Source organism: Mytilus californianus, unplaced genomic scaffold (genome assembly GCF_021869535.1).
Source record: "Mytilus californianus isolate M0D057914Y unplaced genomic scaffold, xbMytCali1.0.p SCAF_19, whole genome shotgun sequence".
Lineage (NCBI taxonomy): Eukaryota > Metazoa > Mollusca > Bivalvia > Mytilida > Mytilidae > Mytilus > Mytilus californianus.
In genome coordinates, this window is record NW_026262667.1 from 128,029 (window position 1) to 147,697 (window position 19,669).

At 31.8% G+C, this 19,669-nt stretch overlaps 1 protein-coding gene across 5 annotated transcripts in view; it reads right to left on the minus strand.

The window, feature by feature from the left end:
• Positions 1–12,271: 12,271 nt before the first annotated feature.
• The window catches only part of LOC127727011 (inactive rhomboid protein 2-like), a 55,600-nt gene continuing 48,202 nt past the window's right edge, over positions 12,272–19,669 (minus strand). For all 5 annotated transcript variants that reach the window (XM_052234390.1, XM_052234391.1, XM_052234392.1 and 2 more), the window contains one exon: positions 12,272–18,405. In XM_052234390.1, the coding sequence (XP_052090350.1) occupies positions 17,938–18,405 (468 nt within the window). In that variant the 3' untranslated portion in view covers positions 12,272–17,937. The remainder of the gene's footprint in view (positions 18,406–19,669) is intronic.

Consider the following 19,669-nt stretch of genomic DNA (forward strand, 5'->3'; position numbering starts at 1 on the left):
ACCGAGCCACGCCAAAAGGATATTACCAAAAATGGACTAAATAGTAAAGATTAATAATTTGCAAAGACAAATAAAAGAGCACTTTAACACGTAATTAAGATGATAAACAACGTCAGTACCTAGAATCTATACTTTAAGACCATCATGTATATTATTTGTGAAGTTGATACGGAATATGTTGATAGATCAAATCCTCGGATACATTTGTAAAGCATGCACCTGCCACATGATGGGTTCAAACTCACAACCTCAGTGTTGAGAAGCTAGTAATACAGTAGATAAACTACTAAAAACACTCCGTCACTGAAACCCCTGGGGACATTTAACAGGCTTTTAAATGTGACTATAATAGTACCACGTCATCAACAGTTATGTTTTGTAGTTACACCTAAAAATATCATTATAAATGTTTGACTCTATAGTTATCATGGTCATGTCCATTATAAGGCTAAGTCATTAGGTTTAACGTTATGGACAATGACATTGAATGGGATGAGATGACAAAAGAACATTTAGTCCTTTGAACAGACAGAGCTAGAAAAATATTTTCAGATTAATAACAAATAATTGAAGTAACAAGTTACTAGTGTACCGAATGAAGTTCAACACTGCTCTGAAAATGTCCTTCAACATAAAAATCATTAGCACTTAATTAATTTTAATAAAATGTCACTCTATGATAAAATAAAAAAACTAAAAAAATATCGCACAGAATGAAAAAAAACAACAATTATCACTAGTTATCGCAACATAACTATTTTAAAAATAGTTTAAGAGTCTAAGAATGTTCATGAATTGTTCAATATATTTGGAACAAATTTGACATCATAATGCTCTCATATTTCACGTCAACTGCACATTGTAAAAATGCTGCTCATTACAAAATCTGCATTTCTGTCTGGTGTAGTATTCGGTGAAATGTTACTGTATATAACTACAAAATTACATTGTAAAAAATGAAAACAACATGTTATTAATTTCATGCGTCCGATGCGCTTTTCTGGATTTACCTTCACCAGAAACGCTGAAAGCCGAATATCTAAAAGCCAAGGATGTATAAGAACCGAAATAGTTGATGAAGAGCTATATAACCAAAAAGGATCTGAAAAAATGGACAAATCTATCTAAGGTCAACTTTGCCTGAGGGAGTTGAAGCCTTTTTTTCTGTATAATTTCAAAATTTATAAACTGCAAATTTTAGAAAGGTTTGCGATAATTAATGTTAGTACCAAATACCAAAGTACTGACTACTAAGCTGATGATACCCTCGGGGACTGGTAGTTCTCCTGCAGTGGTATCGACTAACTGCTGTAAAAAATGAAAACCACGCTTTATGATTTTCACTTGTCCAAAGTCCTTTTCTGAATTAACCTTCATCAGGAACGATCTAAGCCAAATATTTGAAAGCCAAGGATGTATAGGAATCGAAATAGTTGAAATAGCCAAATCTATCTAAGGTCAACTTTGCCTGTCAAAAAAATGAACCAATAAATAGAACAAATCTAAATAATGTATAATTATCTTTCCCAATTTTTATAAAATCACTATGAAAGGATTAAATCTAATTTGTGAGATCTATACAATGACACAAAACTGAACACAAGTCAATGAAGCGTACAATGAACGTCAGAGTCAGCCTACATTTTATTGGAGCTATTTTACTCCCATAGATGCATCTTTGTTCCAAGACTTTATATTGTAGGTCATTTTTTCCTGAGATTTGGGCTTGGGTGCAAAACTTGATATGAAAAATGAAGTTTTAAAATGAAAAGCCTCTTGACCATAAATTATGAGTCATTAAAGCTTCAAATTAGTGTGCATGGCTGTTTTCTTAATGATTCATCTGCACAACAAATTAAATGGGTTTATGTCTTTTAATTTCCTAAAACTAGCTGAGGACATCAACTGGAAAAGCTGCATAAAATACAAATGTAAATATGAACCTCAATGAGACTCCAATAGCCACACGCCCCTGCCCCTTACTGTCACTAAGGGGAACATAAAATAAGGGGACTATTTTTATTTCCAGCAATAGTAGATGACCCAATTTGCTGAAAGGTGGTGACCATAAAAAAAACATACGTCAAACTGTTCAGCAAAATCCTGAGTCAAGACAGTCCATTATGTCAACCTGGTTAAATTGTTTTACAATGTATAAGTTATTAAACCTCAACTTGAACAATACATGAGAACACAGGATAGCTTCATCATGATAGTTTCTTTCTTTCGGACGGACGGACAAACAGACAGACAGACAGACAGACAGACAGACAGACAGAGTCGAGCGGTTACTAGACCTGCAGTCACCTTCGGCGATGCAGGTAAAATCAATTCCGACAGAGAGCAACCAACGACAATTGGATTTTGAAAAATGGTGGAAAATCTCAAACAATCAAATAATAGCAGGGACACAATATAATTGAAGTTTCTCTCAGGCCACTGAATTGAAAAAATGTATAATAAGAGATGATTAGATAAGATAGCTGACCAACACCCACACGCAGATATCCCACCAACACAATTAAGGTGAAAAAGAACACAAGTGGATTTAACAATTCTGTCGATATATTGAAAGTACCAGAATGAAATTCAACCATCCATTAAGGCAGAAGGCATTCATGAGACATAGTTTTAATATTCACTCTTTTTAAATAAATGCAGAATATCGTAAACTTTCGGATTGAAAATTTAAAAAAATCAGTTTTAGACAGACTTTTATAATATTCGTATAAATTCAGTTTAAAGTAGTAAATATTCTACTGAATTCTGTTTATATATTTTTCGTAAATAACAAACCTGATTTTATAGGAATATTTTTAAGGAGACCATAAACCTAATTATTTTTCTATTGTAAATATCTTACTTGTATGTTGTCTTGATGCTTTTTTGTTCATATTATTGCCAACAGATTAAATCAGTCGAAATTTTAAACTAAGGTATTAGACCATTATGTTATATTTTTTCATAAAAAAGGTTATTTTTTTTCTGACTTTTTAACTTAGCAATAAAACTACTATTAAATACCGAATAAGAAGTATATTATGTTCCATGAAGTAAATAACTTAATAACGCATACAGTTCTTTTCTGTAATCCAAATATAAAGAAAAAAAATCATAAATTGTTTTCAATTTATCTCTTATGTTTCACTTATACATTATTTAAAATCCCTGTACAAAAAAACAAAACTATATAGTAAATTTCGTCTCGCTTCCTTTGGAGTTCATGCGATTCCCTCAAATTTTTATTGTTACCTTTATTTGTATCTTCTTAGTGGATTTATGAGATTTGAACATCGGTAAATTACTGAGAGAAAAAAATATTTACAAGATTTATATATAAATGATTTTTCATTTTATTACCAACGGATAAAACCGTTCAAGTAATATTTGCGTGTGAATTCTAAAATGGTTGACCGTTTAATCACTTAAACTAGACCATATTTTGACCGTGCGATACGATAAGACGGTACTTAAAACTGCAAATCGGCTATCTATAACTTTTACGGTGGTTTAATTTTTTGAAAATTTGCCATGAAAACAGAAAGAATTAAATTTACCTTGTAAGTTCACATCAAAATTATGACTCGTGTATTGTCAATTTTCAAAACGGTTCTGTTAATGGCTTGCATGATCCCACATGAGTGCGTATAAAACAATTATCATATCCAGTCAGATATGAGACGTTAGTTTTGATAGCATCCGTTCTATACTTATATTTTGGCATTACATAAGGTCATGCTTTTCTGTGATTGTTAATGACGTCTTTACACTAAATCCATTGGATGTTGGATGAGTAATGATTGCAATTTTAGTGTTAGACACATGATTTTTCACTAGCAACACAGATACAAAGACAGTGCTGGGGTTGATATCATAGACAACGGTGGGAATATCCACGACGTGCTCCCTAGCTCAACCTCTGCATCTGTAAAAGCTCTCTATTTCAGCCTTCCAAGGATCTTGGCTATATACATATTATTTGGATTTTGACTTTCATTGTTCTCATCTGTTGCATATAACTACTGCTTAAAATAACCTCTCTCCTGAATCATATAAACACATATCTGCTGCTTAATCCGTCACCACATTGAGCATTCCAACGGTGGGAATATCCACGACGCGTTGGCTCCTTCGGCCTTATGCTTTTCGTTTGCAGTTATACTCATCTTATATTTGTCCGGCTAACATATACAAATATTTAATACGCTGCTTGGTGGAATACGCTGCTGATCTATCTGCTCTGCATCTTTATCAAATATCCATATACAAAATAGTCTGCCTCATAGATACACCTGCTTACACCTCTTCTCTCCTCGTAACTCCTGAGTCGAACAATAAAGTTCAATATAATCAGTGAAATGGATACATCAGAGGTTCAAACAAGACGAATTACCCGTATGAACTCGGGCGGTAATCTACACATCTCAAACCCAATATACAAGGACTATGTTCTGGATAAAACCAAAGCCATTCAAAGAAAAAATGATGCATGTGCTAAACCTCACATTGAATCAACAATGAAATCTGGGAATAATCTGGTACTGGAATTTAGTACATCAGCTTACGAGTATGCTAGGCAATGTCTCGTCACAATACTTTATAGAGTCTACACAATATGTTTGGATGGTAAGACATAGTGAGGAAACTTCTGGGACAAAGGTAGACACATGTATTAAAGTATATAATCGCAAATCAGATAGTTCACAGGGCAAGAACCTAAAATTCGTTGTTAATCTATACCATACAAGTTCAACAATGGTACAGTACTACCTGTGACTTTATCTTATTAATGGTGGCCATAAAAAATATGGTCACCATGATGGCCCTAAATGTCCATCATTATACCTCCTGTTGCTTAATTAATACACAAGGTATTTATCAAAAACTAGTCAAGGATAAAGGGAAATCATGACTGCATTGAAGTGTTAAAATTATATAACTTACAGGTAAAGTGTCTCAGGTAAAATATATGTGTTTGTCCAATTTAATAACTGTGATTATGACAGGAAAATTCTAAAATAAAATGAAATAATAAAACTAGTTGAACATATAGCTTCCTAACTTTTTTTTTGTAAAAATTTTCTCATAATTATTTGTTTTGATGTTATGCCTTTTAAATAATTCTATCAATTTAAGTTATTTTTTACATGTATTTTTTGGCAAGTGAATAATAAATGAATATAATGTTATAATATAATGCAAACTTTCACAATGCCTGCCTTTTTCCATTGAAAAGGTGTTTCTCAAATTAATTTTCTAAAATCAAAATTGTTTATACTTACTGCATTTAACATGGTTTAACAAATGTTAAAGATGATCTTTAGGACTTATTCTAAATAGAATTTAGGCAATTCATTATTTCTCTATTGAATAAATACATGTAAATTCAAAATATATAATTACAGAAAAATTTGATAATATTTTTGTTGGTATATAAACATATTATAATTTAATCAAGTTTCTGACAAAAAAAACAACAAAAACAATCATTATAATGCAAAGAAAACAATTTTATAAGAAATCAAAACACATGGAAAAAAATTATTAGGTTTTGCCTTCAGTTCTAAAGACTTTTTTTTCATAAAGGAGCCAATATTTTAAACATGTTCCATGTTATAGAGGTTTAGCATTTCTTTTACCTTTTGTTCTTGGTTAAGATTTTATTCATAAGATTCAAGATTTTATTCATAAACTGGTCAGAGACATAATTATGAGAAGGTAAGCAATTTTCAAATAGATTATCTCTAAGTTGTTATGTTAATTTTAGAAACAATTCTATCCTTTATAGGAATTTTTATCCACCATTTTCTATTTCTAAATTATGACCACTAATTCTTTACTGAGTGAAGCATTTGAGTTTACTGTTTTCATCATAAGTTTTTATTTTATTTTCAAAAATATTCTTTTTTTTTTCTTAAAATTCATTTTTAATCATGGGCTTTAAAGAATCTAATTTATTCAAGTCCCTGCAATTATTAACTTTATCTAAAAGGCCTGAGTTGAGTGAAATATTCTTTGCAAATGTATACCAAGAATATGTATCATGCATATGCCAGTCCTGCAGTTTCGACAATATAATACACAGAACAAAAAGTGATTTAATTAATAGACCATAAAAATGTCACAATATATATATATATAGAAGTGTACTTTATTTTTTATGGAGACAAATTTTGCCTGTTAACTGACAAAATTAGCCAAACTGAAGATAACATATTTGATAAGTTTACAATTGTTTCAAAAAGCAAGACAATTTTTTCTTTAAATAATTTCTTTTCATAAGATTTACTTTATTCAGATTAATATAGAGATAAGAACATTTTTCATTATGATTAGCATATATCAAAATTTGATGATAACTAGGTAGCCATTTGGAAAATTTAAGTCTCTAGTGATTCTTCATGCACAACTCCAGTTTTGAGATTTGGAAAAATATAAAAGGTAAACAAAAATAGTTTATTCCTATACCATATAATGATATTTTTAGTTTTCCTGAATAATAATCATGAAAATAGATTGTACAACTTTGTTAACAAAATTTATTGTAAAAGGATTGATATTCATGATATTGATAATTTTGATTAGTTAAGAAACAGGCTTGTTAAATTACTTGATTCGTGGTTCCTTTAAACATATCATTTGCATGATTATAAGTTATAATTAATAATAATTCATTTAATAATGCAAACAAACAATTGAATACCATGTACATCATGTACAATAACTTTTTTTTAAATGTAAACATAATTATTTAAAGGATTCTCTGTTTTGTTTTCAAATGCTAATCAATAACTTTACTTATCTTTGAATTTTTGTCATTTTTACTCAAGATTCTTTCCAAGAAGAAATTAAAAGAATAAGAAGCAAAAAAAATAAATATTAAATAACATAATGATTTATTAATTTTATTAATGATTATAAAAAAAGGAAAATATGTAAATTTAAAGACAGAAAAATCAACAAATGATATGAATTAACAAAGACTAAAACAACATCCTATTCTACATTTTAAAGAAAAGGTGATATGTAAATTTGAGAAGAAACCTGAGTTACCTGTACAGGTAAATTTTAATGAAACATACAAGCTGAAAACTTCAACCCTGATTGATTTCAACACGTAACATAATTAGATAAAACATCAACCTATGTTTTATGACCCCAATAAATGGCCAACATCTCAAGATTGAATACCCCAATAAATGGCCACCATTCGATGGTGACCAAACAAGAGAGTGGACATAACTAAGAGGAAGTCACAGGTTGTACTGTAGTTAATGGCTCTAGAGTAGACCTTTATGTGGCTTATATTCACAAACTTTTATTTGATGTGATGAACTCTCCAAAAAAGGTCACATGCTTACATCGCTAAATGATAACAATGTACAGTGCCAAATCTAAATCAAAATCTTGCTGCGGCAAATATAAACCGTCAAAACAACTTGGATGATCTAGCTATATCTTTTAGAATTGACGAAAGCAAAGATTTAAATGAGGATACAGCAGACATATGCCCAATTTGCAACAAAATATCGCTTTTAGAAACTATTGAGCGTAGTGAATGATCTCTTTGGATACACTTTGAGTGTGCAGGACTCTCACAATCAGCTGTTAGTGCACTGAACGCCTTAGACTTTGTTTGTGATCTGTGCACGGACAACATGTTGTATGAGGTTGACACAACTGGTTGTAACAATTCTCAGAATCTGCATTCCGAAATGAATCCTTTAGTAGTAAATGACACCTCTCATGATACCTACGTGCGACCTCCCACGCCACCTACTACTCTACCAGAAGGTGTTACAAACTCTGTAATGGATGCTTCGGATGAAACAACACTGGTGAAGAAAATTTATAACCAACATGATACTAGTGTTCTAGCCAACAATGCAAAGGATAACCATTCTCAGCAAACTAGCAACCAATCCTATGGAGGTATTCCAAAAACATTCCCAAATTCTGAACCATCCCTGTCATAACATTCAGAAGAAGCCCAGACGACAAAATATAAGAACAATGAAACCTAAGATCAATAATGCTGATGATAAAGCATACATAATTAAATTAGAAAATGAGATCAATAAGCTAAAATCCACTCTTGAACTGCAAAGTAGCTTACGTCACCAAAATGAGCAACCAGAAGCAGCATCCTTCAGCATGAATTCTTCACAACAATCTTCAACATCAAATCATCTAAACTCTAACCATCATAGAAATGACACTGTAGAGCAAAGGTTCAGAATGATAGAGATGCAGATGATGCAGAACATGTCCATGAACAACATGTTAGCAAATCAACAAATGCAATTTATGATGCAGCAACAGCAAATGATACAACAGCAACAAATGATGCAACAACCACAAATGATGCAGCAACAACACCAATATATACTCCAACCACCATTTCAGCAATAATCTTTTCGGCCAAATCTCGGCTTCTCCATGTATCCACGCATGTCAATACCGAGGCATATTCCACCTCCTCCTGGCTATCCTCAAAATATTATACCAAATATTCCCGTCAGAATAAATCAGCATCCTCTATTTTCAGCAGCCAATCTTCAGACAAAACGTATACCAACAGCACATGCATCACTCTGCTAATTATCAACCCATACAGAGAGAAAATATAAACAATATGCCACCCCAAGCATGTCCATCAGAATGTAACAGAAGCTCTGAACGACAACCAGACAACCATGACAAACATCACAACAGGTCGAACCATGCTACATCCCAAATACCAAGATTCCACAGCGTTAATATGCATCAAAATTCTGTACAAGCGTCTAAAAATCAGTCTTCTCAGAAGTGTCCAATTGTGTATATCCATCTAATGCACAGGAGGCTCAAGTTAAAACGAACTGCATAAATCATCAATCTGGCACTCCATTATTTGTTTCACCTGGGGACATTCCGTGCAATTAAACTTCTGCTAACATAAATCTGCAAGAGAACCAACAACAGGCACTTCCAACCTCGAACTGCAGTCCTCAAGATGATACGTACACAACCGAAACCATGCAAAACTGCCCGTCAACGCCTGTAGGAGCTACATCGCATCAAGCAAATTCAGACAAGTCTTTTTTAGGGCTCGACCAAATCAACCCACCACCAGATCCAAGCATAATCAGAATCTCATAAAACCAGCAAAATTAAAAATAAAAACGAAAAAAAATTTATCAAAGATTATCTAAACTTAACCACAATCAATATGGAATGAAAAGGAAATTCATTTTACTTTAATACATTGGAAATGCCATCAGACATAATCTGCATCCAGGAACACTGGTTGTATGAATTTCAAAAACAAATTTGAGGGCCTGTGTTACCTAATATGGACATGCATATAAGATGCAGTGACACCAATGAGGAAATTGATAATTTTAAACTGCCAAGAGGGAAAGGGGGTGTTGCAATAGCTTGGAAAAATCATCTGACGCCATCCGTCCAAGAAATACAATCCGGAAACAACAGGGTAATAGTTGTTTTATGTAATGTATCCGTTTTTATTCTGTAGTTAGTCCCCACTTTGGTTTTATCATGTATATCTATTATATAGTCATTTTATAAAATTTACTGTTTGTAAAATTATAAATTATTCTAAATAATAAGGATGTTATTGTTCCAGGCAGAAATCCTGGCCGTGTTAGGCGCAACTTTTTGGAAGTTTTGGTCCTCGGTGCTCTTCAGCTTTGTACTTGTTTTGGCTTTCAAACTTTTTTCATCTGAGCGTCACTGGTTGGTCTTGTGTGGACGACACGCACGTCTGGCGTCCTGAATTTTAAGCCTAGTACCTTTTGTAAGTTATTATTCGTGTTTCTTTGTCTTATATGTTCTCCCATTTATTTGTATTGTGGTCCTGTCATGTGATGTTGTCGTTTTGGTGTTGTGTTTGACGTTGCCATAAAAGCGGGAGGTTTGGCATGCCACAAAACCAGGTTCAACCCACCATTTTTTTCTTAAAATGTCCTGTACCAAGTCAGGAAAATGGCCATTGTTATGTTATAGTTCGTTTCTGTGTGTGTTACATTTTAATATTGTGTTTTTGTTGTGTCGTTGTTCTCCTCTTATATTTGATGCGTTTCCCTCAGTTTTAGTTTGTAGCCCGGATTTGTTTTTATCTCTATCGATTTATGAGTTTCGAACAGCGGTATACTACTGTTGCCTTTATTTCATAGCAGTTGAACTAAAGCCTCCGTTTAACTTATGTATTATCTGTGTCTATATGCCTACAATCAACTCTGGAGACTCTTATCTGGAATATACTGAATGTCTCGATATCATTAGCTCCATCTTTTCAACATATTCAGCAACCCAAAGAATTATCATAGCGGGAGATTTCAATGGAACATTAAAGCCTCCGAGAAATTATAACAAACATGACAGACTGCTACAAGCACTTGTGCAGGAAATGAACTTAAAACAGAGCTGTACTGACAAATCAACTTTCTTCCATCATTCTGGACTGTCCTGTTCTCAAATAGGCTATATTCTAGACAATAACACCTCTACAATTATCTCTTATTATAAAACACAATAGATGTCCATCAAATACTTCAAGTCATGTGCCTGTCAGCGCAAAAATCGAAGTAAAAGCAAACGTTAAACAAAGAATAGTCAAACCAAACTTTGCAAGGCAATTCAAACTTCAACGGAAATATTTAGACTCTGAATCCTTTAATACTCTCATAAATGAAGAACTTACTCAATACAACATAGAAAAACACTCTTTGGAAGAAAACATTCAATATCTGTGCAACTATTTGAAAAAAGCCGCAGCAGTTGCCTTTCCATCCAAAATCATCAAACAGAAAGGTCCTAAATTCAAGGCATCACCAACAACCCTCAGCCTTCTTCAAACCTGTAAGGAAAAATATCATCTTTGGAAATCGCATGGTAAACATGATGACCACTTCAAGTCGGACAAAATTTTGGATCAACGCAATCTAAGAAAACAAATGAGGAGAGAACAATACATAGATAGGGCTCAATTTTACAAAGAAGTGATGGACAATCCAAGCAACGAAATGTTCCATAGGCTAATTCGTCGTAATAGAGGCAACAGAAACAAGGACTCGATGTGCATAATGGAAAATGGTGAACTTCAGTACTCTGCCACTGATCAAACACAAAGCTTCTCAAAATATTACGAGGACCTGGCTCTCCCCAAAGACAAAGGATATGACCCAGAATTTCTAGACCTATGTAATGTCCGGCACAAAATCATCCAACAACTGTGCGAACAGGAAAATATTACAACTGAATTCAGCACTCAGAATATCTGCGTTGTTATTAAACAGCTTCATTCCGGCAAGGCAACAGATGAACTAGGTCTCGCTGCTGAACATTTTAAAAATTCTCCAGCAATAGTTACACAATTTCTTACAGACTGTTTTAATACTATCATGAAAGATAAGCTTATTCCACATATATTTAAATCTGGCATTGTAATACCCGTGCTGAAAAAAAGGAAAAAATCCAACGATGATGGACAACTACAGGGGAATTGCCATCACACCTGTTGTTTCAAAGCCCTTTGAATGTACCATACTGCCATCTCTGACTCAAAATTTTAAACAGTCAACTCTTCAATTTGGTTTACAAAGGGCATGTCTATGCTTATGGCTGGGCTAATTATCACTGAGGCTAGAGCAGAAGCTAAACATCTCACAATTAAACCTTTGTATCTGATTACTAATGACAGTCAGAAAGCATTTGATGTAGTGGATCATATAATAATGCTGGATGAACTACATGAACACACACAAAACCATTCAATGTGGACTGTGGTAAAACACTTATACAGTGGTCTAGTCTCTAAGGTCAAATGGAAAGGAAACATTGGCGATAGCTTCCAAATTCATCAAGGAGTACGCCAGGGTGGAATCCTCTCTCCATTTCTCTACAAAGTATATGTCAACAATCTTAAATCACATAGTTTAGGACTTAAAATAGGCACAACATATGTTGGTTGTTCAACAAGTGCAGACGATGTAGCCTTCATTAGTAACTGTGAACAGGAATTGCAATGTATGCTCTCTGTAACAAATCACCATGCCAACCAATCTAGAGTAACCATCAATCCTTCAAAGAATAAGGCAGGCATCTTAAATAATTTCAATTATATCCATGCTTTTGTTTTTAAACCAATGTAAATTTATCTTCCTATACTATAACGCCTTCTGAAGTTTTAATAATGTACATTTGATATTGACTTGACAATCACATCTGTAAAGAGCGTCACACTCATACTAAAATAAAAACACAACAATACAGGTTTACTTTCCTTTTTATCACGTTACAAATTAACATATCAATATTGCATGGTTTATGTAAAATTATAGAAAAGAAAAATGTCAAAAATATAAAGTATTAAAAAGTATGACAATGACAGTTACTTACAAACAAGAAGTCTCTATCTATTGAACATACAAGATGGTTAATTATTCTACTCAATTCCAATATATGGGTTAAAAAGATTTTAAAAATGCCATTTGTATCTAACTTGCCATTCGGATATAAGTACCTCAAAATAGTGTCTTTGTTAATGGCAATGTTAATTTTTGGCAGGACAATTGGAAGTTTTTTTTCAAGGATAATAACTTTTACTTTTTTCAACATTTAAAAAAGTGAATGAGGTAATTAACATTGTATCAAAACCATAGCAGCAACATTTGGACACTATCAGTTGTGTGGTTACAGACAAAATATTATAGTTAACTGCATGTTCTATTTATAGTAAGTGCTGCTGTGTTAGTTAGTCGGTGGGTTTATTAAATGCATTAGATGCCTTAGTTATGATTTAGACAAAAAGCTGTAAAACTACTTTCAGAAAAGAAAACCTTTCATATGCAGTCCTATTAAAATTTCCACCTTTTGGAAGGGTCATTATGGTTTATGAGCAATGACATCTTAAGAATTTTTCCTTTAGGACTAACTCAGAATATGACATACAGTGTTCCAGCTAGGATTTCAAAAGGGCAGGGAGCCAATCATGAAAAGGGCACTTTAGCATGATGATTGATATTTCAAAAAGGGCATGCCAAACATTGTCTTATGTTAACTGCAGGGGTTTCAGCTAGGAGTTTTGAGGGGGTTTAGTCACTTTTACGTTAGATGAAAATCAACCTTATTTTGGGTAACAGTACTAAAAGGACCATGCAATGACGTATATTACTAGCTCAGTCTTCCCCAGAACATTTTTGATGCATGGTATGTCTAAGGTTAAGTTGCAATGCAGAGCGCAGCAGCGTTTTGAAGAATTATTTTTATTTCATTAGTGAAATGAATTGTGCATGTCAGTTAAAATACTACACTAGATCTGCAATACAGTCAGGAACAATACCTTACATTTTCTCCAGGGGCCAACCTGGATCCCAAAACTTTTTTCCAAGGGCCCAGTAGAAATTAGGGTATTTTTACTACAGTTACATACTTATTAATAGTCTTGAATGTTCTTATAAAGGCAATAATATATGTTTGAAATGCCTAATACATGTAGCCCAGTGTTTCTGATTATGATAGAAATAATAAATGAATTAAAATAAACCACATTGAGTTTTTTCAGAATTAAAATCCATTTAACCATGTCTTTTCAGACTTTTAAACTTATATTTGTAATATTATATATAAAAAATCCCCCCCCCCTTTTTCCATTTTACACACCCCTAGATGTAGAGTATTAAAGTAGTATCAGTATCACCCCAAGAAAGTATTCATTTTTAATGAATTAATCTTAGCATTTAATCAAAATGAAAATCTTACTGTGACAATGAAATGTAACTGTTTCTTGTTAAAGGAGTTTTCCGAATTTTCCCCGCCAAAAAAGCACATGGCTTTCAACAAATGTAAACAAAGCAGTCAATTTGTGATCATGGATTACAGCTTTAATTAATTTAATTTGGATATAGATATTCAATGAAAGGTACAGTCAAGCATTGTTTTTACTTTCTTCTGGATTAAAACTAGTTTAAAAGATCAATTAAAAAAAATCAATCTTTGACATATAAACAAGACGATCTATGGATACATTAGTCCAAATACTTATGCCGTCTTGCAAGGCTATTTTTAATTTTTTTCTGTGACGCCAAAAATTAAAAATAGCCTTGCAAGATGGCATAATTATTTGGACTATGGATACATCAAACGCAAATCGTCATCTTTTGAGAAATATTGAAATTGAAATGCTGACTGACTGAATTTAATGAGAAAAATTATTAAAATGGTCAATTATGAAGTTTAATTAACAGATTAATGACCCATCCGATGTCGATAAGCCGATTATCTGTAATCACAACTTAATACACCTGCTGTAAATGTTAATTAGCTGAGGGTCATAAACTTGTCATAAATATGAAGACAGGTAGAATAATTGTATTTCATCAAAATATTACGACAATAAAGGCATGGACTTACGAAAAGGGCAGGGCATCTTAAAAAGGGCACAGGGCGGCACTCGGTAAAGGGCGGGCGGACTGCCCTGTGAAAACGACCTAGCTGGAACACTGACATATACATAGGTCAAGTCCTTTAAAAATACTTTTTTTCTTCTTCAATATTTCAAATTTATTATAAAAAGCTAAGGATATCTGACATAATTCTGGATATAAGTATACATGTAATAGTACCATATCATCAACGTTAAGGTTTTGTAGTTACACAAACAAAAGATGATTATAAGTGTTTTTTACTCTGTAATTTTCATGGTCATTTCCATTAATATGCTGATTCATTAGTTTTAATGTTATGGACGATGAATGGATAATGGCTGCAATGAGATGACAAAAGTTCATTTAGACCTTTGAAGAAACTGAGCTAGAAAAATGTTCTGATTAAAAATTAATAACAAATAACTGAAGTAACAATAATACAGAATGAGGGTCATCATAGCTCTGAAAATGTCCCTCAACGTAAAGCACTTTAATTCAACTAATAAAATGGCACTCAATAATAAAACAAAAAAACTAAAAAATATCACACAGAATGATAACTCAATCATCACGAGTTATAGCAACAGAAATATTTTTAAAATAGCCAGGAGACTAAGAATGTTTATTAATTGTACAATATATCAGGAACATCATCATGCTCTCATATTTTAAGTCAACATCTCATTGTAAAAATGCTGATCATTACAAAATCTACAATACTGTCTTTGGTGTAGTCTGACTTTACCATTGTAAAAAGAAAATTCTGTGTAATGTGCCTGTATTATTCTGTCCTCTATATTAATTATGTTTTTATATTTTGTTGATTTAACCATTAAATTACATTGTAAAAAAAAATCCTTCAATGCAACACTTAAATTAGTCATAAGATATGAAAAACATGAAGACACAATACATGTAAGTCAGCAGAGTCAAAATAACCAAGAAGACACCAATTGCATTGTGAACATTATTACCAAAAATAGAAAAATCTATATACACACTAAGTTCATCAGAAAACTCATAAAACAAAATTTATTGCATTCTCAAACTAGACGTCATCTAGTATGCTTTTTAAGGTGATACCAAACACCTTGACTAAAATTAATTTGGCTTATTTAATATTCATAAAATTTTGACAAAATATTTACTTTGACCCTTTGACAAAAATATAAAAATTTCAAAAAACTTGAACCACACACTTTATCGGTAAAATTTCATTGGATATATAGCAGTTTGACAAACACTAATTTTGATCATTGAGAAGCTTAATATTTCCTTAACAATAGAACGTGATTAAAACTATCAGCTGATTTTTACAGAGTTATCTCCGTCTAGTGTTATGTACCACCTTAATAGCAATATGCTTACCAAGAATACTATAAATGATAACATATCATAATTTTCAGGGGGTTTACTTTGGACTGTTTTGAAAATCTGAATTCTAATTATACTAGTACAATGAAATTAAAATGAACTAGCACATAATATGTATAACACATAACTGAGAGGGTGATGGGGTAGATTGTCACCCCACGAAAAACATTGTCAATCAAGGGGTATTTCTTAATGTTGATAGTCTATGAAAAAGGCCTGAAGGTAAAACGAAGAACTTGTGCATTGTCTTTAAAATTATTGATGAAAATTCAATTCATCGTCTTTTTAATTATTGATTTTTAGTTGGTTTGCATGAGAGGGTGACATTAAAAAATTGTCTTGTGCTGAGCAATGGGATAGAGAAACTCATCTTCCTCGTATTAACCAAATAAAAATCTGGTATTTTAAAGTGAAGATGATAATAAATATTAGCAACCAAGAATAAGCATTTTAAGCAAATAAGAGCACTTTTGTGACTAAACATATAAAGAATTTTAAAACTGTAAACTGTATATAGAAATATTTGCAACAGTATTTTTAACAGTTCTATAAAGTTAAACATTTATATTAATAACAAAAGTAAAAACAAAAAACATAAAGATATAAAGAAACAATTGCCTGATGAACATGTTACAATTTACTCCTGAGCATATTTTTTTTTGAGCTTGTAACTCTGCTATTTGCAAAAATTGTCTTAAGATTGTAAAATGTATTTCTACACCTTCGATGAAAATATATAAATATAAAAAATGTAATATGAAATATATAAATTATAAAAATATGAAAACATCTAAAATAAAATGAAATTTATAACTGCCACAACCACAAAAACTAATGGCAGATAACTGCCACATCAACTCAAACTAAGGGAGAAAAACTAGAACTGCCACACAAACTAACATTTTAACACAGTGATACAATATGGAACAATGGGTCAATTCTTTTTTCTACATAAAAGTCGTTCAAAATAAAATGTTCTGTTCTCAAATTGGGACTCTTAATAATACTATACAGCATCTATCTATTTCATGATATCCCAATAGTTCTTCAACATATATGAGAAAATTAATATAAAATTGCACTTTACACAAAATGAAAGTTGAGATCAGAACAAATGTTGATTTTATATGAGGAAAATAATATAACCCATTGCAATTTACATTTAAACATAATAATAGACAAAAAATGATTGTTAACAAAAAGATAGTCACACTTAGGACTTTTAATGATACAATTGTTTTTACATAACCACAATTGAATCATTAAAATTATGTTCATGTTTTTTTCAATTTACTTACGTTAAGGCTTTGAAATTTCATTTACAAAAAAACATATAAAAAATCCATTTGACACTACAATCACTGTATCATCTATTCCAACTACTTAGTAGAGGAAATTTACTTCAAATAGGCATGATTATTAATAATAAATTAGTCATACTCTTTTAATTTACCTAAACTTATCCTATACTAATACACTCTAATACTACTCTATGAAATGATAATAACTATTGAGGTAAATCAATAAATAAGCAGTACATGTATTATAATTGCAAGTTGTTTCTTTAATTTAAACTATATTTTAAGTACATACTTTCTAATACAATTAGACTGATTGTGAATAAAAGTTATAATAGTTATTATGCAGGAATTTAATATTTATATTTATTTATAGGTGCTGTTGACAACCCAAATATGTTTATGAAAATTAAATATCAATATATTCAGAAATCAAAACTGTTGTGTGGTTTTATACATAATTTATTTTTTATTAATTTCTATTTTTATATTCATTCAAAATAAACTCTGATAAGCAGATACATAAAGTATAAGTCAACTTGCAGACATCAATCTGTGATTTTAATGTTACAATCCAAATATAATGAGAATCTATTATTTGATAAAGACAAGTACCTTAATACAAATACAACAAATTTTCCTGTTTGAATTTAAAAGCTTCATCTAAACATGATCATTCCTATTATAAACAGAAGCAAAACACCTGAGAGGTAAACAAAAGATTGTACTACATTTGTACTGGTCAAATTTGATGCTACCCTAACATAATTGAATGATATCTTAAAATCAGAAATCTTGTTATCAGTATGGGAAATTAAATTAGAAATTATGAAAATCTATAAATATTTTGTGTAACTTGCACCTCTTGTAATGCTAACATCCATGTTGTGACAAAACGTATCATCGAATGGAATACAGTTGAAATATTGTATCCACGATCGTTGAGTAATTGGTACAACATAAAACCCAATCATAAGTAAGACAAACATCAGCACAAATAAAGCCAATGATACAACAATAATACGTAATTTGGTAAGTCCTTTATCTTCAATTTGTATGTCCTTTATCAGCACTAATGATAACAAAGCCCCTGATACAAATCCAAATAAATGGGCCCAGTTGTCTACCCATGGCAAGAGACCACATATAAATAGGACCAGTAGAACCAGACTATAAATACCCAAGTTAGATTTTAGTCCAGCATTCAAGTATGACTTGTCATTCTGCCAGTTGTTCAGTATATTATAGAGGATGTCAACATACACACAGGCCAAGATACCAAAATGGGCACCAGCTGGTCCAGTCTGAAAGTATATAATCAAATTACAATGAAAAGAAACAAATATGTTCCAATGATAAATTACAAAACACCATTTATATCCTGATAATCACTTGTGACTTGTTTTGGATAACTTAAATGGGAGGTTTGAACCCAGAAAGACAAGGCCCAGGTCATATGACTAAAAACATTAACAAACTTTTCAAAATATTAACTACTTGCATATTGTATGGCCTTTTGTAAAAACAGGCCTGGTCTATTTCACCCATTTCTTTTGAAGCTGTCTGTATCCAGAATACAATTTTGTTTAGTTGTCCTATGGATTTGTCTATCAAAGAAACTTAAAAAATGGATGTTTTGTGAACCATTGATTTTAAAACTGCTGAAAATACCTGTAACCAAAACATAGACATTTGCTCAAACTTTTACTTGCTCCTAAATCACTTCCGTCATCTTAACAGCAATTTTGAATCTTTATATTCAAAATCAGAAAACCTTTTTTCCTTAAGCAGTATAAGAAGCAAAATATTACATTTAAACAGGACATAAATACAGAACTAGAACACTGACTTTTTGTAATATGATTAGGAAGGATTTATTTTTCATAAATGAACACTATTATCTAGAGTACTGTAAATTCAGAAATTATTGCGAGGTTTTTATTAATGCGAATATCACAACTACTTGAGTATCGCAATAATAAAAACTCGCATTCTAATATCAAATACATATATCTGTATGTAGCTTTTCCAAAATTCGCAATAGTTAAACTCGCATTTCTGTTATTCTTTCAAAAATCGCAATAATAAATGCACACAATAATTTCTGAATTTACAGTATGTCTAAAAAAACTGATGGCCAACTCATGTGAGCCAACCTTGTTAAAATCAATCAATAAACTGATGATCAACTCATGTGAGCCAACCTTGTTAAAATCAATCAATAAAACTGATGGTCAACTCATGTGAGCCAACCTTGTAAAAATCAATCAATGAAACTTATGGTCAACTCATGTGAGCCAACCTTGTAAAAATCAATCAATAAAACTGATGGCCAACTCATGTGATCCAACCTTGTTAAAATCAATCAATAAAACTGATGGCCAACTCACGTGAGCCAACTCACGTGAGCCAACCTTGTTTAAATCAATCAATAAAACTGATGGCCAACTCATGTGAGCCAACCTTGTTAAAATCAATCAATAAAACTGATGGCCAACTCATGTGATCCAACCTTGTTAAAATCAATCAATAAAACTGATGGTCAACTCATGTGAGCCAACCTTGTTA